Source organism: Loxodonta africana, chromosome 5 (genome assembly GCF_030014295.1).
Source record: "Loxodonta africana isolate mLoxAfr1 chromosome 5, mLoxAfr1.hap2, whole genome shotgun sequence".
In the NCBI taxonomy this organism is placed as follows: domain Eukaryota; kingdom Metazoa; phylum Chordata; class Mammalia; order Proboscidea; family Elephantidae; genus Loxodonta; species Loxodonta africana.
In genome coordinates, this window is record NC_087346.1 from 47,678,890 (window position 1) to 47,701,418 (window position 22,529).

General features: G+C 40.1%; 1 protein-coding gene across 5 annotated transcripts in view; it reads right to left on the bottom strand.

Annotated features, from left to right (window-relative positions):
* Nucleotides 1–22,529, bottom strand: part of NFKB1 (nuclear factor kappa B subunit 1) — a 133,819-nt gene that overhangs the window by 48,990 nt on the left and 62,300 nt on the right. For all 5 annotated transcript variants that reach the window (XM_023548533.2, XM_010590475.3, XM_023548532.2 and 2 more), the window contains one exon: nucleotides 5,434–5,582. In XM_023548533.2, coding sequence (XP_023404301.1) covers nucleotides 5,434–5,582 — 149 coding nt within the window. The remainder of the gene's footprint in view (nucleotides 1–5,433; nucleotides 5,583–22,529) is intronic.

Genomic DNA, 22,529 nt, shown 5'->3' on the forward strand with positions numbered 1-22,529 from the left:
CTATTCTAGATCTTGATTACGGTGATTATATAAATGTATGCATTTGTCCAAAGTCATAGAACTGTACATTTTAAAGGGTGAATATTATAGTTATTTAAATTATACTGAGTAAATCTGACAAAAAAAAAGTTATCACAGCTAATAATACAACTAGGACTATAATCTTGCTTCTTATTCAAAATGTTATACTCTTCTACACCAGTAGTTTCCGAAGTATAGTCCTCTTCAGACCAGCAGCATCAGTGTTACATGGATTGAACTGCGTCCGCTGAAAACGTGTGTCAACATGCCTAGGCCATGATTCCCAGTATTGTGTGGATGTCCACCATTTTGTCATCTGATGTGATTCTCCTGTATGTTGTAAATCCTAACCTCTATGATGTTAATGAGGCAGGATTAGAGGCAGTTATGTTAAGGAGGCAGGATTCCACCTACAAGATTAGGTTGTGTCTTCAGTAAATCTTTGAGATACAAAAGAGAGAAATGAACAGAGAGATGATGGACCTCATGCTACCAAGAATGAAGAACCAGGAGGGGAGCACACCATTTCAACTTGAGGTCCTGTGCTGAAAGCCTCCCAGGCCAGAGGAAAAATGATGACAAGAGCCCCCCTCCCTGCCACCTCGCTGAGTTGACAGAGAAAGAAAACCTTCCCCTAGAATTGGGACCCTGAATTTGGACTTCTAGCCTCCTAGACTGTGAGAGAATAAATTTCTCTTTGTTAAAGCCATCCACTTGTGGGATTTCTGTTATAGCAGCACTAGATAACTAAGACAATCAGAATCACCTGAAAACTTACTAAAAATGCAAATTCTTGGGCCCCATCCAAACCTATAGAATCAGAAACTCTGGGAAAGAGATCTGTGATTTAACAAATCCTGCAGCTGATTCAGATGCATGCTAAACTATTTTTGGATCTACAAGAACAGCAATTTCATATGGCCTGCAAGTAGCTCACTGAGGGAGGTCTTGTTTCTCCTTTGTAGTTAACATACCTACTTCCTGTGCTTACCATTTGGTATGTGCTGTAAACATTAGCTTAAAAAAAAAAGACTACACAACTCTCTAAGTCAGGGCTGGTAGGAAGCAGAGGGTGTGGTGATTACTGGTGAGGAAGGTGGCCTAAAGCAAAATCAAGTAACAAACAGAACTGATTTTTCATTAAAGGAAAATTTCAAAGAACTAAAATGTTGATTCAAATAGTTGATATTCAGGTCTAACTAAAACTCAAACCAAGGCCATTTTTATAAGGATAGGCACTAAATGAATGAATAAGAAAAAAACAAAAACAAAATTAAAGGTAACTAAAAAAATTAAAAAAGACAAATCCCTGAAATTAAAATAATCAAACCTATTTATTTATTTTTTTATGATCATGGTCTAGTTATTTTAAAATATTTTAATGTTATTAATGTATATATTGAAAAGACCTTTGGAAATAGAAACTAGGTTTTATTGAGAATTCATGCTGAGAGAAACGCAAAAGAGAAACACTCCGAAGAAAAGTAACTCATTCACTTTTGGTAATTTAAAGATTATTTATCTTCTTGGTGTCATTTTTTATGTATCTTTTTTGCTATGTTGGATCAGTGCCTTGCTTGTGAATCTATACTCTTAGCCCAAGTTGCATTACTGAAAACAAGTTATCTTGGTTCTATTTCTAGCATTGACAAGTGTAAGGAATAACTCTGGCTATCTTCCTAAATTTCTCTATGTGATATTCTTGCCTACAAGTTAGAACTAAAAAATAATTGATGACATACCATAAATACATATGTGGCAAGTTTATGTCATTTCACAATATGAGCTAATATTAGCTCAGTCTAGAATTTTGGAGACAGAAAGAAGCTAGAGATAGATTCTGTAGCCTAACTCTCACATTTTATAAGGGAAGAAATTAAGGCCCCAAGAAGTCATGCAACTTGTCCCCAGTTCTACTGTTGAGAATGACAGAACTGGAGATAGAATTTTGGTTTCCAGACTGGAATCTTTCTACCAAAACGCAACTGGTTCTGACACTGAAAGCTTAAAAAAATTAAAAAAGCAAATAAATCATGATGGAAATAGTATATTCTGGAAAATACCATAAGCAAAAGTTTCTCAGCTAAAGATCAAATTAGAAAGCAAGTACCAATGCTTCGCAGAACACTATGAATAAGAAAGGCTACCGAGTCTTTTGTAGGTCTCAAGTGGGACACTTTTGATTAAATTTCTTAGTGGAATTGTACAGGGTTAAAAAAAATCCCATAGCACTACAATCAGATATCTTGATGAGCAAACTGAGGAGTCTATATGCTGCAAATGTTTGCTGAATGAATGAATAAATGGCTTCTCCCAACTACTAAGCTCCACACTACATGAAAGTAAAGGAATCCCTCACTTTTCCTTGGAGATAGGGAATTACTTCTATTCCTATTGCAGGTCCCTAATGAAACAGCCATTAACCAGTATTTAAAAAAAAGTTGCTGTTGACTTGACTCCAACTCAAAGCGACCCCATGTATTTCAGGGTACAACTACGCTCCATAGGGTTTTCAGTGGCTTCGACCTTTCAGAAGCAGATCACCATAGCTTTCTTCCAAGGTGCCTCTGGGTAGATTTGAACCACCAGGCTTTTGGTTAAGGTGCTCTGGCTGCATAATGGTTAAGTACCTGGCTCATAACTGAAATATTGGCAGTTCAAACCCACCAGCAGCTACATGGAAGAATGGACTTGGTGATCTGCTCCCCCAAAAAATTACAGCCTAGGAAACCCTATGGGGCAATTCTATTCTGTCTTGTAGGGTTGCTACCAGTTGGAACTGACTCTATGGCACACAACAATCTTTCTGTTAGTAGCCAAGAACTTAACCCTTTGCACCACCCAGGAATTTCTAAATAGTCAGGTGCTGTTGAGTCAATTTCAACTCATGGCAACCCCATGTGTTTTGGAAGCAGATTGCCAGAACTTTCTTCCGAGGCCCCTTAGGGTGGAGTGGAACTACCAACCTTTGGGTTAGCAGCTGAGTGTGTTTACTCTTTGTGCCACTTAGGGCCTCCTAAATAACCATTACCCCATTACCGTAGAGTCGGTTCCGACTCATTAGTCCTTTCTAAATTTCTCAAAGAGTGCTAAGCCATGTCACAGAAACAACAAATTACAGACAATATACTGAAATATAATAACAAAGATTAGTAGGGAACTTCATCCCTAATGTCTTCTAAAAAGGATATGATTATTACACAGATTAAACAAGATCAAGGAGAATAAACACTTCAAACTGACAGGAGTAAATCTGCAGAAACACCAAGTGACCAATTAGCCTCAAACTGGGACAATTACCCTGCATTTCAAAGCTCTCATAGGCCAGTCAGGAACTGAAAGAGTACTCCAAAACAGATGATGAACCAACTGTAATATAGAACAGGAAACGGGCCAATCTTTCAAGAGGATGTTGAAACAAGTTCATATAAAGCACACTTGAATTTTTTCAAATCAATTTAAGCTTCTTCCTTCAATCTACAGTGGTTTTTTTCCTAACATCAAAAGAATCAGATTTTAGTGACTTGAAAGCTCTCTCTCTAGGTTTTTCACACTTGAATATCGTCACAGTCAAACAAAGAAATGCCTAGGAACATGAAAGCTCAACCTCCCCAATAACAACCAACTTGAAACTTGATCTAAATTCAAAGCCTGAAATGCTACCATCAGCTTAATTACAGTCCATTTAAACAACTCCTTTCTTTTAAGTGAAAAGCCCAGATTAACTGAAATTTTAGCATTTACTACTTAAACCAGGATTAGAAAATCTCGCAAGTTATTTTAAGGAATTAAACAAAATTAGTTTAAAAATTCTTACTTATTTTGGATTGAATTGATTTTTATCCATTCTATCCAATAAATGGAACTTCATTCTTTAAAAATTGCTTGTTTAGAACTATTTTAGGTGAAGGGAAAGACAACACGCAATACAGGAGAGGTCAGCACAACTGGACTAAACCAAAAGCAAAGAAGTTTCCCGAATACAACTGAACGCTTTGAAGGCCAGAGTAGCAGAGACAGGGGTCTGGGGGCCATGGTTTCAGGGTACATCTAGGTCAACTGCCATAATAAAATGTATTAAGAAAACGTTCTGCATCCCACTTTGGTGAGTGGTGTTTGGGATCTTAAATGCTATCAAGTGGCCATCTAAGATGCATCAATTGTCTCAACACACCTGCAGCAAAGGAGAATGAAGAACACCAAGGACACAAGGTACATATAAGCCCAAGAGACAGAAAGGGCCACATAAACTACAGATTATATCAGCCTGAGATTGGAAGGACTAGATGGTGCCTGGCTACCACTGATGACTGCCGTAACAGGGAACACAACAGAGAATCCCTGATGGAGCACAAGAACAACGGGATGCAGACCTTAAATTCTCCTAAAAAGACCAGACTTAATGGTCTGACTGAGACTAGAGGGACCCAAGAGGTCATGGTCCCCGGACCCTCTGTTAGCCCAAGACTGGACTAATTCCTGAAGCCAACTCTTCAGACAGGGATTGGACTAGAGTATAAGACAGAAAATGATACCGGTGAGGAGTGAGCTTCTTGGCTCAAGTAGACACATGAGACTACGTGCGCAGCTCCTGTCTGGAAGCGAGATGAGAAGGCAGAGGAGGGACAGGAGCTGGTTGAACGGGCAAGGGGAATACAGGGCGGAGAGGAGGAATGTGCTGTCTCATTAGGGGGACATCAGCTATGAGTAGATAGCAAGGTGTAAGTATTTGTATGAGAGACTGACTTGATTTGTAAAATTTCACTTAAAGCACAATAAATTAAAAAAAAAAAACTGCTTGTTTTATCTGTGTGGCAAGCTCTTAAATGAATGTCACTTTGTATTTATATTTTAAGTCTAATGAATGCCAAAACAAATTTTCATTCCTTGGCTTTTTATCTGTGGACACTCTCTGAGCAGCACAGAGCTGAAACAATATTTCTTTATCCAGTTCATGCCCCAAACGTTCAGTTTAAATCCAGAGTCAACAGTTCATTAAAGGAATCATCAAGAAGTTGATGTTGATTTCTGCTATAGTTAGGTTTCTTACTTCTATTTCCTCCTTACCTTTATTTGTAGGAGAAGGTAACTATTGTTAAAAGTGCTGCAAATGCCTCCTAGGTCAGGTGACCATCTAATTTATCATCCAAATTGGGCCACTTTGGAGAGCGAAAGGGGGTGTTATAAATTATTTGGCCAGGACCACAAGTGTAAACTGGTGGTTTGAGGCAAACTGACGTGTAGTCACCTTGCTCCTTAGAGTCCAAGTGAGGGCACAGGCTTTCATGTTTTTTTGAGGTCCTCTGAGGGTCTCGGGGAGGTCCCTAATCCAAAGGGCCTGTTTAATCAAAGTCCCTGCGCCCCATGTTCTATCTGTTCCTGCCTCCCACAGCATCCTGTTCCTATACTTACCCGACCACCATGTCCTTGGGTCCAGCAGTCACAGTGCAGATCCCGTCCTCACAGTGCTTCCCCACCAGGCTGTGTGCATGCAGGTGGATGTTTTTTCCATTCGTGACCAGCTGAACAATAACCTTTGCAGGTCCCACATAGTTGCAGATCTATGTAAGAAATATGTTTCAAAAGTCAGCACATCTGACCATACAGCAACATGGAAAGCTGCTTATGAGAAGTCAGTAAGCATACAGACACAAACTTATGCATACACATACATAGATGACCACAGCTCCCTGTTTTAAAATAGACACTGAACAAATGACAAGATGAAAATAAATCAAAATACTGACAGTGATTGTTTGGAGAGGTGGAAAGAGATACTCCAGGAACGCAGACCACTTAAAATACAGTATGTGTTGTTAAGTAGGAAGACGGCACTTTGGGGGATGCAGTATAGCTATGAAGCACCACCTTCCTACTAAGAACATGTTTTCATCTATACCCTCCTCACAATTTTTAGTCACACAAGCTGGGTGAATGATTGGTAATAAAGGAATTTATGACTAACGGAAAGTAAGGGAAGGAGGGAGTTGAGCATCCTACCTGCCTTGATGAGGCAGCAAAAAGAGAATACTGCCTAGGGACCTGGTTCTGAAGGTTGGCTGTGGACACTCAAGTCCAAGGACTTGGCCCACAGTCAAGTATCTGCTAGGATACTTTGGTCTTTGGGACCTCTATGCCATGAGCTCTAATTATTGAGTTACATATGTCCAGGCCACAAAAGTTTCCTCAATTCAATAATGGTATACTTGTTAAGTAGAAATCCTTATATGTAACACTTGTTTAGCTCTTATTTTATAAAAACAGTTTTCTTTTAAGCTATTTTATCTTTTTTTACGGTTATACCTTAAAAATGATGACGACAGCAATAAAAAAGAAACAGCATGGAGATAATGACATTTTAAACAAGGATACTTGGACGTTCTTGCTCCTCCAGCTGGTCTTCTAGCCCCTTACAGAAGACCACAGAATCCTTCAGAAAGGCCAGCACTAAAATCATACCTCTAAAAATAAGATCTAATGACCTTATATTTACCTTCTAGAATCCTATTAAGTCAGAACCCTGTGATAAATTCAGTCCAACTCTTAGACATAGTGCATAGAAGTGTACTACATCTCCTCACAGGGTGACCAACCAACTGGGTTTGCCTGGCTGAGGGGTTTCCTAGGATGCAGGGCTTTCAGTGCTAAACGAGGTGACCACCCTATCTCCTTAGCTCACATGGTCTCTTATTGGGGAAGTACATGACCTAAATCCAGGATCTCCCAACTATACAATCATTAGAGATCAATCAAGCTGCACAAGCAGCCCAGAACCCAAAAGGGAAAGGAGATAGCAATCCCACCCAAGCATGGCTCCTTGATGGAAGTCCTTCTGGTTTAACTTGGTGAAGTACCTACACCAGCCAATAAGACTTCTTGGAAAGAAACAGAATCCCTTTCAATAAAGCCATTCCTAATACAAACATCATCAAATGGACTCATAATCCACTGAGGCAGGGATTTGGTAGGTTTTTCTCAGTACGGATTTTTCACAAATTCAATATTTTATCATAAGATTTGAGAAACTGACCAGAGCTAGGATTACTCCCCAGAGGTTTTGGGGAAGCACTTCCCCCCTGAACAACAGATAGGCCCCCTCTAATCAACAGTGTGACTCCCCTGGGAATCTTAGTGCCTCTCTGCCTGAACCTGGGTTCAGAGCAGCTGCAAAGATTTGCTTCTGAACTCTCTAACACCCCTTCTAAGCAGCTGAGGCACTAGTGGGAGTGGCCTTCAGTCACTGCAGAGCAGGTTAATACCAAAGAGGATTTAGGCTTAAATTTGAATTTGCCCACTTCAAAGCACAAATAATTTCTTAAACAGGTACGCAAAAAAATCCCCAAAACAAAACAAAAAAAAAGTTGCTGTCTAGTCGACTCTGACCATGGCAACTCCATGTATGTCAGAATAGAACTGTGCTCCATAAGGTTTTCAATGGCTGATTTTTCAGAAGCTGATAGCCAGGTCTTTCTTCTGAGGTGCCTCTGGGTGAACTCAAACCTCCAACCTTTCAGTTACCAATCAAGAATGTTAGCCATTTGCACCACCCAGAGACTCTTTAACTTCCAAAAAATCAGTCATTAAAAACCTGATGGAGCACAGTTCTACTCTGACATACATGGGGTCCCCATGAGCAGGAAATGACTTGATGGGAACTGGTTTTAAGCAGGTATAGCACTTTTAAAAAAAAAACCCTCTGGGAACCCCGTCTATAGCAAGGGAGAATGAAGAAAACCAAAGACACAAGGGAAAAGATTAGTCAAAAGGGCTAACAGACCACAAGTACCACAGCCTCTACCAGACTGAGTCTAGCACAACTAGAAGGTGCCTGGGTACCACCACTGACTACTTTGACAGGGATCACAATAGATGGTCTTGGACAGAGCTGGAGAAAATGTAGAACAAAATTCTAACTCACAAAAAAGGGCCACACTTACTGGTCTGTCAGAACTGGAGAAACCCCGAGACAATGGCCCCCAGACACTTTTAACTCAGTACTGAAGCCACTCCTGAGGTTCACCCCTCAGTCAAAGACTAGACAGGCCCAGAAAACAAAACAAGACTAAACGGGCACACCAGCCCAGGAGCCAGGACAAGAAGGCAGGAGGGAACAGGAAAGCTGGTAACAGGGAACCCAAGGTCGAGAAGGGGAGAGTGTTGACATATCGCGGGGCTGGCAACCAACGTCACAAAACAATATGTGCATTAACTGTTTAATGAGAACTAATTTGCTCTGTAAACCTTCATCTAAAGTACAATAAAAAAAAATGATTAAAAAAAACCCTCTGGGCATATAGCTAATTATGAAATAGTGCTTTTCCTTTTATAACTGTAGAAAGCCTTTGCCCTTTAAGTGCAGGACAGGGAATGAGAAGTTCTGGATTTGCTCTAAAGTTGGTGGTTGTCCCTTCGTACTCCCTGGATTGGTGAAACCAATTTCCCTGCCTTGGTGACCACGTCTGAAGTCAGTCTTTGTTGCACTGATATAAGCCACAGGGACTTCTTCAGTAATAAATAGCAAAAGAGCACTAAATACACCATGCCATTTCATCTTTAAGTGACATTAAGCCCAGGACTGCAACAGTATAAGGCACAAGAGAACGCTTCACTTGGGTGAAATAAGCAGACTTCCCATTTAAGCAGGAGGCAGGACGGGATCCAGCGATTACAGCCCAATCACTCTGGGTTTCTAGGCCCTTCAGTGTTACCACTATGAAGGAATTAGTCACTGGCATGAAGGAAAGAGGTGGGAGGTGTCCTCAAAAAGTACTCATAATTTTTTCACTATTACTTCATGATTGAAGGCTGGCAAGAATGAGGAACTGGGTGCTCTCTGAGGTAAAAGACCTGAAAATTTGCCAGTGACTAATGTGGTGTTTGATCCATTTGAAAGAGTCTAAGTCAGCATGCCACCATCTGGTTTTTACACAGACCACAGGATAATGACAGGGAGGCCCCTGGGTTTTGTGGACTTTCCAAAATACTGACTGAAAAAAAAAGGCTCAAGTATTGGGACAGGAAAAAAAAAAAAAAAACACAACTATTTTTAGGTTATATGGCTCTTGAAGGCACTGGAATTATCATTTGGGGAAAGCATACTTTATTAAACGCCATAATCATTGAGTCATTTGCAGTTGATTCAGAAATTCGTTTGTTCTGTGGAGCCCTGGCGGTGCAGTGTTAAGTGATACGGCTGCTAACCAAAAAGATGACAGTTCAAATCCACCAGCTGCTCCTTGGAAACCTTATGGGGCAGTTCTACTCTGTCCAATAGGGTTGTCATGAGTCAGAATTGACTCCATGGCAACAGGTATGGAAAATTTAATTCTTTTTATTTGGCCTCCCTTTAATTTCTTTGAATAGTGGTTCCCTGAAAAACTGTTTATTAGAGAGCAACTATATCTGCAAGAAAGGGCAGGTTATTGTTGAAAGAATCTGAATATTGTAGGTTCTTTATAAACATTAATGGCGTAAACACTGGTTAAGCTTTGAATTAGCTGAAGGACGCAAAAGTGATAAAATGCCAGAAGGAAGATTCCTTTTCTTAGTTTTGAAAGAAACCATTTCTGGTATGAGGAGGAATGTTTATTCTTAAAGGAGGAGTAAAAATGCCACAATCTTTTCATCTTTCTGTCCTTTGATTAAAAAAAAAAAAAGCTAATTTTCTCTTCGTTCTTCCTCCCACCCCAGAAATCACTATCCATAAAAATTATCTCAGAAAATAAAAGTTAAATTTTTATATTATTTTAATTATTTGGTCAAGGATTATTTGTGATTACATATCCATGTGAAAAATTTAAATAATACTTATCTTTAAAAAATTCTCCAACTTTCTCACTAAAATCTTACCCCAAAGGTCAAATAAATCTTTTTCTAAAAATTTCTTCAGTGATTATTTTTTTTAACTGAGGAAAAACATCACACGATGTGCTCTGTTATAACGGATAGTGTTGCTTCTAGCCAGCGGGTGCTATTTGACAGGATGAACACTTGGCACAGAAATAACTAGCACACACACAAACTCATCTGTGCTGAATCCAGCCTGCACTCTCAAAAGTGGCTCCAAATAAACACTGAATTTTTAAAATATTGAATTTTAAGTGGTAAAATGTATAATTAGCTACAAAGGAAACTGGACTTTAGGAATGGATTATCTGGGTTGGAGGACAGTTTTGCCACGTACTGTTTGTATGACCTTGGGCAGTGCTCAGTTTCCTCATCTGTAAAATGGGGATACCTCAAAGCATTATTGTGAGGACTAAGAAAAGTAGTGCATATAAAGTGTTTAGAACAGTGCCCAGCAAATAAGAGCCATACACAAGTGTTAACTATTATTCTATATATTACTATAATGTACTCTTGTATCTAATCCAAAAAACCCATTGCCATCAAGTTGATTCCTACTCAGAGACCCTATAGCACTGGGTAGAACTGCCCCATAGGGTTTCCAAGGAGCACTTGGTGGATTCGAACTGCAGACCATTTTGGTTATCAGCCAAACTCTTAACCACTATGCCACTAGGGTTTTCCTCTTCTATCTAGTCCAAATGTGCTGAGACGATTAAAAAAAAAAAATTCCTGTTTAAAGGCAGATGGGTAGAATAAATGACTGATTCAGACAACTCCTATTCCTAGGGCAAGTCTTTTTCCAGAGTGTCATATTTTATTGGGCTGCTTAACTTTCTATTAGTAATTATGTTATTATAGTAACACCGGCCATTCCTGGGAGAGCTCAGGATATCTTGGCTCTCTGATGAAATCAACACTTTCCTCCAGGAGCTTTCTGACTCAACACCTAACTGATGACTACAGGCTACATCTACTTTTTGAATAAGAAATAGAAACCAAGGGTCTCAGATAACACCTCAGTCAAATCACTATGTCCTTTTATTTGAAACAACTCTGTCATGCTGTGGCAAAGTACATACAGGCTCTTCAAAGATGATTAAGAGGACCGGTTTCAAATTTTCTGGGAAATAGAATTTGAATGTCCAGTTTACTTTCTGGGTAAAATTGACCAAATAACTTTGGGAGAATGTAGAGTCAACACGGAGCCCTGGTGGTGGTGTAGCAATTAAGAGTGATTAAAAGGTCGACAGTTTGAATCCACCAGTCGCTCCTTGGAAATTCCTATGGGGCAGTTATACTCTGTACTATAGGGTCACTATGAGTTGGAAGCCACCAACAACAATGGGTTTGGATTGGAGTCAACATAAATGTAAGCCATGACACATGAAGCAGTTTTCTTCGGAGAAGTTTTTCTGCTGAAGTGATGATGATAATAATGAAGAAGAGGAGGAGGAAAAAATCCACAATTTTCAAACAGAAATCTGCCCCAACTTTACTTGGGTACTTAATCCTCTGCATAAAACAGCAGAGCAATACGGTTGAGTCCAAGGGATTCAGAGCCAGTCTGCCTGGTTCAAATTCCTGTTGCTACTTATTAGCTGTGTGAACTGGGCAAGACGGATACTATCTCAGGACTTCCGCTTCTCCGTCTTTAAAACGAGAATAACAATAAAACTGATTTCATAAGATTGTTTTAAAGATTAAATGAGTTGATACAGTATTTGGGATTTAATGGGATTAGCAACCCAAATATAAATCCTCTTTTCCGTCTAGGCTCCCTGATAAGCCAACATTTATCCATTAATTCAGTGAGTACCTATTAAGCCCTTTTATGGTCCTGGGTGGTGCAAATAGCTAACCAAAAGGTTGGCAGCTAGAATTTCCCCAGAGGTGCCTCAAAAGAAAAGCCTGGCAAACTACTTCTGAAAACTTGGCCCTTGAAAACTCCATGGATCACAATTTTACTCTGACACACATGGAGTCACCAGGAGTCAGAATTGATCTGAAAGCAATTGGTAACAGGTATGTTTCATGCACTGTCAAGGAGTCAAGTGCTACATGGTGAACACAAACCAGGCACAGCTCCTGTTCTTATAGGTATTAAAGAGTGGCATGGATACTAATTAAATAATCTCACAAATAAATGTGTGACTGTGATCAGAACTACAAAGGCTAAATCTATAGCTTTCTCTCTCCTTTCTCCCTCCTTCCCTCCTCCCTCTCTCCTTTCTCTCTCTCTCTCATAACAGGGATTTGACCTGCTCAAGAGGTCAAGAAAGCTTCCCAATAAGGGCTGAGATCTGAAAGATGAGTGGAATGTACCAAAGGAAGGAGAGAGATAGGGGATGAGAAGGTGTTCCTGTATGGAGAACAGCATGGTGGGAAGCCTACTCATTACCTACTCATCACCACTTCTCAGTGATTTCTACCACCTGGTGTGTCCCTTTCATCTCTCCTTTATTTAGAATCACCCATTCTTCAAGGGTAAGACTTGAATTTAAATTTTCCATGACACCCTCCTTACCACTTCAGCCCACAAAACTCTACCACTGTCCCTTTTCTGGGAATGTGATTAGAAGGCGTGTGTGTCGGGGGTGGGGGGGATCAGGAAAACCACATGCAACTTACTACCGCAAGAAGACGGTAAAAGCAATTGAAAATTCAAAGGTTACTGTCTTATCTCTCCTGCTTGTTAAAATTCCCAGAACACGTACTATCTATACTTTATAACTTACTGTATTTTATGGAAGGGAACATGTGAACTCAGTGAATCTTCATAACAGCCCTGTGGGGCCAGTAGTGGTACCCCATTTTATAGCCAAGGGAATGGAGGTTCATTGAGGTGAAGTGAACTGCCACAGTTCCTATAACTCTCGTTACTGGGCAGCACTTTGAACTTGGGTCTGCCCACCTCCAAAGCCCATGCTCTATTACATTGTGCTACCACCTGATTTGTTTTTGTTGTTTTTTTGGTTTATATCTAGTTTAGTCTTCCTAGTATTTTATAAATCTACTTTGCCTAGTACAGTGTTGGTACATAGTAGGTATTCCTGAAAACTGTGATTTTTTTGGGGGGGGGTTGTTTATTGTAAGAAAGGCGGTCTTAGAATTAGTTGTGACAGGTGGCAAAAGCACACTTACCCCCTTGTTCCTCCATAAAAAAAAGATCATGCCACAGACATTAACTCATGGATTCACTGTTCTCTTGGCTTGCAAGTCAGATTATAAGGCAGAAAGAAAAAAAGGAAGAAAGGAAGAAGGAAGGGACAGAGGGAGGGAGGGAAGAAAGGGGACATTGTTTTTAAGATCTTCTCTCAGTAAGGAAAAATAATCAGGTTTTATTGTTCTTTATTATTTGTTGAGCACCCAGGAATCACAGAATAACTTTTATTAAATGAGATAGTACAGAACCATGTCTAATACAGTTTCTGGGATCTCTAGGGAGATCAGTTTCTTCCTTCTTTCTAAGGCAGGGGATTGTAATTTTATCCAGTCTGGGATTGAATCCCAGATCTTCCTCCTCCCAGCTCTATCCCACTAAAACTATGGCTTTACCAAATTATATAATCTGAGCCTCAGGCTACGGCTCTACAAGGTACGCTAATAATGTGACCTCAGATTGCTGTTGTGAGGACTGCATACTGCCTGGTACATGGTAGGGTAGGTACCACAGAAGCACCAGTTGCCTGCCTTTTATTTGTTATGAGTCTCAGAACAACCCTGAGAGGTAGGCAGGGCTGGTACTTATCCCCATTTAGATAAGGAAACATGGGTTCAGACAGACTGAGGGAAAAGTGACAAAACCCAACGTCAGACAGCCAAGACAGAGGACCTTGAAATTCATTCCTGACTGGCTCACCATTGACGACATGGTTGCTTTTCTAGTAGTTCTCATGGATAGGCACTTTTTTTTTTTAAGCTGGCTTAGCCTCCTACTTGATTGTGTGACAGCACATATGGCCCAAGATGTAGGCTGGGATTAGAAAACTGTGCCATCAAACACAACAAAATGGGCTAAGAGGATCTCTCAACTAGGCAGAGAAGATAAACAAAAACTGTCTACGTGCAACTCTGCTCTGAAAACTTAAGTTTTTCTGTCATACTTTTTGACCCAGGGTTTCCTTTTTTTTGTTTAATTTTCAGTTTCATGACATCAACTATAGCTGCTTATAATAATCATGCTTCTTGCAGAAAATCAAGTAACAACACATTATGGCTAATACTCAACAAATTGTTGAGGGGCATTATCCCGTTAATAAATTCCAAACAAACGCCTATGCTTTGACGGCCTAATCATAAATGATTGTAAAAGAATATGAGAAGAGTATATGGTTTGCAACTTATGAATGAATTGTGTTACAAAAGTTCATTTATAAGTCACTTTTTGGGGAAGAGGGTGCATTTGTAAAAAGAAAATAATGTTTAAAATAGCAGTTGGTACTCTAGTATCATCTCTTTTCTACATTTCTCACCCTGCTTATTGAGTTATATGCATTCTCAACTTTTTTTTTTGAACAAAGCATAAATAAGTATAATAAGTAATATCTAGTCAGGCCTTCACTCCAACACCTCCACTGCTACCTCCTGGTTTCAAGACACCATCACTTGTCTCCGGAGTTTTCTGCATTAGATCCTAAGTTTCCTGGGTCTGCCTCACCTCCCCACGGCCTATCCTGAGTGACCCTGCTCAAGTCAGGTCATGCCAAGCTTGTTACTTCTCTACTCAAACCCCCCAAAACTCAACAGTTTTGAAGCTCAGTGAAAGTACATGGGAGCTCCTTCTAGTCTTCTGTGTACTTCTGTATATTGTTAAAAATTTCCATAAAAAGTTAGAAAAGAAACCAAACCTCCAATGGCAATGCCTTTTCATCTCACTCAGGCTTTAAAAGCCAAAGTTCTTACAATGGATTACAAAGCCCTCATTAATAGGCCTCCATTTCCTCTCTGACCTTATTTCTAACTACTCACCCAGTCTCCCCCACTCTACTTGGTCCCTGTCACACAAGCCTCCTTGCTGTTTTTGAACATGCCAGTTCAGCTCCACCTCCCAGCCTCTGTAGCTGCTGATTCCTCTGCCTGGAAAGCTCTTTCCTGGATATCTACATATTCTCTTACCTTCCTTCAGACTTTCCACAAATGCCATTCTCTTGGGGAGGCTTTCATTGACTACCTTACCCCTATTTAAACTTGTACCACTCCCATCTCTGCATTCCTTGTTCCTCTCCCCTGCTTTATTTTTTTCCCATTCATTAATTACTATTTAATATACTATACATTTTACTTATTTTGATCACTACCCTATCAGCTAGTATAAGAACAGATTGTTGATATTTTCCCTGCTATATCACCAGCACCTGGAATAATGCTTGTCATATTGTAGGCATCCAATAACTAATTCTTCAATGCATGCATGATTAAAATATGTTACCTGTGGAAGATAACTTACTACCTAAAGTTGTGTTAGGTAAAATAGAAAAACCCTGTTGCCATTAAGTCGATTCTGGCTATTTTGTCTTTTCAATTAAAAAGAAAAAGACTAGATCCCAGTTTAGCCCCTCAATTGGCTGTTTACATTAGAATGTGATGACTAACTTTATCGGCCAGAGCATGGCATTAGCCTGGGTTGCTGGAAGGACATCGATGCGGGACTCTGGTTTCTGCTCCGTAGTATGCTGAGAGGAATCTAACCACCGAGAGGGAGCAATCTGGCCGCTGTGGAAAAGTGAAGGGAAGGTGGAAAACCAAGGTAGCAGCTCTCCCCCTGAAGTCACACGGTACTTCACTCTTCTCACCCCAACTACTACTGCCCATAAGGCACTCTCTCTCCTGTACTCTTACCAAGTGACAAACATTTTCTTTACTCATTTCCTTGTTATCACCCTCAGGGACTGGGATTCCCATTTCTGGTCCCACCTCAATGTCACGGTACCTTACTCTTCAGATGAGAGTGCCCTTCTCTGATGTTCATCTGGTGACTCACAGTGACAAGAACCCCACAGGACCGTATCACCATGCAGTGAAGGGCTACACCTTCAAGATCTCAAGCTAACAACTCCCTTTCAATAAAGAGCGCAGGCTTGGGAGTCAGACAGACCTGGCTCTGAATCCTGGTTCCTTCCATTACTAGCTGGTGACCCTCTCTGCAAGTTGCTTAACCTTTTTAACTTGTTTTTTCATCTGTAAAATGTGAACACAAATACATAATCTCTAACTTTTCATGAAGATTCAAGGAGATAAAGTGCCTAGTGCAGTGCATGATACACAGCAGGCCAAAATAAGTGACAGCGACTCATGTCTTCGTGCCTTAAGCAGATCTCTGCAGCTGATTTCCTCTTCATTTAATGAGAAGGTGGAAGTCATTGCGTGACAGTTCCTTCAACCTCTCTTCTCCTTACCGTTACCCAGGCTCAGAACGTCCCTGTAGCTTCACATGTTCTCCCCTATTGCAGGGAAAGCAGGTTTGTTCCCTATTCCAGGACTAAGCACTCCGTTTTTGCCCTTGATGCCGTACTTCTTCCAGACCTCCTTGAATTACATTCCTCCCTCCGTCTCCAAAGGATCCCTCCTCCTTAGTCCACAAACATTCACACTTGTCTCCCTTATTCTAAAAAAACAAAAAAGACCTTTCCTGATGATGACAACTGTAAAGGTTAGCATTTATTGAAAGCCACCTATGAGCCCAAAACAAAACAAAACAAAACAAAAACCTGTTGCCATCTACTCCAACTCACAGCGACCCTATAGGACAGAGTGGAACTGCCCCCACAGAATTTCCAAGGACCAGCTGGTGGATTCCAGCTGCTGATCTTTTTTGGGTAGCAGCGTAGTGCTTAACTCACTCTGCCACCAAGGCTCCACCTATGGGCCAGTCAGGCACGATACCAGGAAATACAGACACACTCTTCATTTGATCCAAAAGGGAAGGCTCTTAAAAGGCACTAATACCTGCTTAAGTACTATTCTCTTTCTCCTTACCAAATATGAAAGAAAAATTTCTAATCACTCATGTCCAAATGCCTACTTAGTCTGCAAACCCTTTGCAAATGAACTAATTTCCCTATTCCTGAAATGAAGAAAGGCTTAAAGGTCATGGACTGGCTCCATGTTCCCAAACCACTAGCCATTTCTTATTCTTCATCCCATTAAACCTTCTGAAGCATGGATGTGACACTGCCTCTTGAAACTCTCCTTTCCCACCTTACTGCCTTAGGAGAAGCAGCCAGTCACCGAGATTGATCCTTGGGCCATTTCTAATCTTTACATGATCACTCCTTCAATACTCTTACCTAGTCTCTAAGAATTAATTTTCTACTTCATCCAGATAACTCCTAAATTTAATCTCTCATCTTCACCTTCCTTTCAAGCACATGTAACATTTCCAGCTGCTTTCAGGATATCTTCCTGGCAATAAGGCCTTTAAAACTCAACATATACAAGGCTTATCGCCTCTTGTTAAATTCAACTGTTGGGTGCCATCAAGTTGATTCCGACTCAAAGCGACACCGTGTTGCAGAGTAGAACTGCCTCATAGGGCTTTCTTGGCTGTAATCTTACCGGAGCAGATCACCAGGTCTTTCTCCTGCAGAACGACTGAGCAGGTTCAAGCCGACAGCCTCTGGGTTAGCAGCCAAATGCTCAGCAGTTGCGCCGCCAGGGCTTCTTGTTAAATGAAACTACGACCTCAATTTTGCTGAAATATGCCAACTGCACTGAAATTCTATCACTTGGATTCCCCTGTTTCTCACCTTCTAGATTTAATCTGTTGCCAAATTTGGGCCAGATGACACCCTCAAAATCCCTGGCATTCGCCCCTTTCCTCTGTTCTCACTGCCTTGGTTTATCTATTTTAGCTTGAACCCTTAGCATACCTCATGAAGAACCACAGCAAGTCTGCCAACTGGTGTGCCTGGGCATTTCCCTTCCCTTAGCAGATCACTACCAGATTCATATTCCTAATGCTTATTGCAACGGGGCCCTGGTGGTGTAGTGGTTAAAGTGCTTGGCTGCTAACCAAAAGGTTGGCTGTTCAAACCCACCAGCAGCTCTGTGGGATAAAGGTGTGGCCGTCTGCATTCGTAAAGATTACAGCCTTGGAAGCTTTATGGGGCAGCTCTATTATGTCCTATAGGGTCCCTATGAGTCGGAATAGGCTCGACGGCAGTGGGTTTTAATGTGTATTCCACAATGCTGATCATGTAATTCCTCTATTAAAGCTTCCACTACCTACCTATTTTCTACAAAACCAAGTCTAAATTCTTGAGCCTTGCATGATCTGGCCCTGTCATAACTCTCCAAAGTTATTCCCACTTTTCCCTTTCCTGTACTCTTCATCTCTGCAGAATAATTCAATCTTCCCCATCTAACCTCTGACAGGTCTATTTTTTTGAGTCTTTGCTTCTGATTTTTCAGCTTGAGCTGTTTTCCTAGTTGTATCTATGCTTTCAAATTTTCTACCTTTCTCTCAAGATCTAACCCAAATCTCTGCCTTGAACCCTTCTATAATCACCCCAGCTAGCTGATTCATAAGTTTATCTTTACCTTAGAAACATTAGGCCATTCATCCTTTCATTCAAAAATTACTTTATTCAGCCATTTCTATATGGCAGCCACAGGTGCTGGTTATATGGTAGTGAAGGAAACAAACACAATCTCATCATATTACAAGTATTTAATGATATATCTTAGTTCCCCTATTACACTGATTTCTCTTGAAGACAAACACCCTCTCCAACTCTTTTTTTCTATTTCTCTAATCCCCAGCACAGAACTAAACCAAACCTGTTGCCCTGAGTCAATTCCAGCTCGTAGGGACCCTACAGGACGGAGAAGGACTGCCCCATTGGGTTTCTAAGGAGCGTTTGTTGGATTCGAATTGCTGACCTTTTGGTTAGCTGTTGCGCTCTTAACCACTGTACCACCAGGGCTCGCGGCACAGAGCTAGTACCTATTTAATCAATATTTGCTAAAAGACCTAATGAATAAATCACTGGCTCCACCATGGTGAGAAAGGAGGGTGCAGAAGAATGTTTTAACTGCTCCTGGGGAGCATTAGGAAATGATGCTAACAGCAGGACCCACCGGGCAATTTTACTTTTGCTGTTTATTGGTTTACTGATCATTTGACAGGATTCAGCTCACTACTACAACTATGAAGAACTAACCTGATGAGCTTCGAAAAATCTTAGCAAAAGATGAGCACATGAAGCCAAGTAACTTGTGCCATGTAACGAGGGCTTCTAACCAGTTCATTTGGTTGGAACCTCTGCTGAGAACTTGCATTTCCACCCTAGATATACCGAATTGGAATCTACATTTTAACAAGATCGAGGCCCTGAATTTAACGACATCCTTGGCTTGAAATCATAGTTAGGAACACCTAAATCCGGTGCTGTTCTTATTTCTAAGATAAGAGGATTGATTTTTGAAGTACTTGTACTCCTTTAGAAAAATAACTTTCATTTACAGAGCAGATGACTGCAGGGATGCTGAAATACCTTTAATTTCTCTAAATACACTTCTCAGGTAAAATTCAACCCTGAGATAGTGTCTAAAGCATGCTGGGGCTTAGCCAAAGCAGTAGGATGGGTAGAAAACAACCAAGGGTTAGTTCCAGATAAAACGGAAGTGAAACTGGGAGTAAGAGAAACACCGCCTTTGCCACACGCACTGTGTAATCTGGACAACAGTTAAACTCTGCCAGGGCGGCTGCACCAGGAGGGCTTTTCCCACCAGCAGCCCAGATACATGCTGTCATCCTCCACTTGAAAACAGACCTCACTTCACAGCGTCGGGTTATGTTTCTAGTCACTGAAAAATGTCCCGGGACTATGAGATCAGAAAACTTCAACCTATATGCAGTTGTCATTTATTTTCAAGTATGATTCAGGGGTTGAGAGAAAACAACAACAGAGATGAACCACATTTTGCAGACAATCTGAATAAACTCTGCATTATAGAAATGCCTCAAAATTCTCCAATTTTGGGGGAGAATATTCTCCATGGGAAACTCACATACATTTGTGTCACCCATGTCTTTTTTTTTTTTTTTAATATGGTATGTTAAGCTTACCTCTCTCAAAAATAATCTTACTTCTTGTTTGTTTATTTAAAGGCCTGGCCTGAAGTCTGCAAACTGTCGGATGAAAACATCTGGGTTAATTTTTAGTTCCAATTTTCAGTGCTCCAGTCCAGTAGAAATGGGAGAAGAACTGAGTGTCCAGCAGTAGAAACTTGAAGTTCAGTGGCCAGAATTCCAGTCACTACTTACTGCTATGATACTGCAAGTCACCTAATCTCTCTGGGGCTTTTAATTCTTAATTTGTAGAACGTCTACATGATGTCTACAGTGTCTTCCAGCTCTAAAATTCTATGATTCCTTGGCATATGCATAGGACACACAGGACAACACCCAAAGATCACGTTTTCAAACTCAAAGGGAAAAAAAAGTTTAAAATCACAGAATTTCTGAGTTGAAAGGGACTTTAGAGAAAAATTTAATTTTGAAATTGTGAACATTTAAAATACATTTCACCACAATTCACAGTTACGCAAAAACATACAATCAACACTTAAATTACCTGTTGCAATGGGGCCTCTGATAGCATGGAAAATCAAAATTTGGAGACAAAGAAAAACCTTTATGTTAGGAAAAGATTTCAACTTTTGTCATTAAAACTGAGACTGAGCACCAAAAGTCTTTATTTTCAGAAAAATTCAAGGCAGGCCCTGGGAAGTTTAATCCTGATAGTAATGAACTGTCTATTCTGGGGATAGCTCAAAAATGCTTCAATGTAAACAAACAAACAAAACAAGCTGTCACAGTAGTCTATTCTGCCTCATAACAACCCTACAGGACAGAGTACAACTGCCCCACAGGGTTTCCAAGGAGCAGCTGGTGGATTTGAACTGTCGACCTTTTGGCTAACAGCCAACTCTTAACCACCAGGCCACTGTAAAAAAGAAGAAAAGAACACAAAAGCAAAATGAAAAGAGAAATTATAATCTAAAAGGGTTTTTTATAATGCTTGCAAACTACATAAAAAACAAAAAAGATTAGATCATGTGGAAGGTATGACTGAAATATTATCTAAAGTAAATATTTTAGGTTTCTGATACATATCTTCTTTAAAAAACAATATTAAATGTTTTTTTTTTTAACATTCTTTTCAAACTGTTAAGGTCTCGCAGCTCCAGTCCAGAGGCGAGATGAGAAGGCCGAGGGGGACAGGAGCTAGGTGAATGGACACAGGAAATACAGGGTAGAGAGGAGGAATATGCTGTCATTGGGAGAGCAACTAGAGTCACGTAACAATGTGTGTGTAAGTTTTTGTATGAGAAACTGACTTGAATTGTAGACTTTCACTTAAAACACAATAAAAAAATTTATTTAAAAAAAAAAACAACCGTTAAGGTCTGTTCGCATACTGTTTTTGACCCAAACTTACTTTGAGATAATTAAAAATATCTCCTGACTCTGTGATACTCAAATTTACTTGGGATTAAATATCACTGATTTCTTTCTTCTAAAAGGCATATAAAGATCTTCATGATATAATTTTCTTGCTTAGGAAACCCAATCTACCATGTTCACGGAAATCTGCTAGTTAGAAAAGTAATTAAATATTTTGTCCTCAATGACTGAAAACACTTAGAGATGTCATTCTACGTAGAATTTAATTTGTACGATAGTAAACAGGGTTGCTATGAGTCGGAATCGACTCGATGGAACACAACACCACCATAGTAAACAGTATATACACTATATATTTACCGTAGAAAACAGAGCTACCTTGTACAGGAATTCAGACCACTATGGGAAGAAGACAATTAACTGTTTCTTTCTTCAGAAGGAAAGTACATAAGATAAAGTGTGTTTCAGCTATTCTTCTGTGATTTCCTGTGGAAAACCCCTACTAAATTAGGAGAATTACAAATGAGCAGATCTGGGAAATTTTCTACGTCTGATTTCTTGTTGCCCCTTGATTGGTTATTTTACACCCCAGGACGTTAATAAGGCAAAAGAGAAAACACAATCTAAGTGTCAGACTGAGGTTAACCAAAATATTGTACCATCTACATACTATGATGTAAACAAAAAGGAAGGGGGAAACACCAACACTTCTAACAAGTTCTAGGATAACATCAGCTAGTGACCTGGAAAAACGGTAGTGCTTTAATGTGATAACTTTGCATTGTTCAGCCTGTATAAATAAACTAAAACACATGTACATGAAATAAACCATAAGTTTTGATGCTTGGATGAAATGGTCTGCTTGCCATTAATTTCCATTATTTTTTATAAATCTGTCAGAAAATTATAATTGTCTTATAACCAACTCTTGATTATCCCTGGCTATGAAGTTAAGGTATATTCAGTAAAAATCTTTCTGAAGGCACTTAAAAAAAAAAAAAAAAGAATCTACTGATGGGAAAGGATCTTCCTCACACCAGTTAGCGTCCCTGTCCTGCAGTCATCCAGTTTACCTGTGAACCAGTCCAGTGACAATGAACCCATTCCACCCTCAGGCAGCTCCTACTCTTTCGACAAGGAAAACATTTCTCTCCAGGGGCTGCCACTCATTGCTCCTTATTTCATCCTTCTGGGACAGATAGGACCTATCTCATTATTCTTTATCACGTAGCCAGTCGAATAGCTGAAG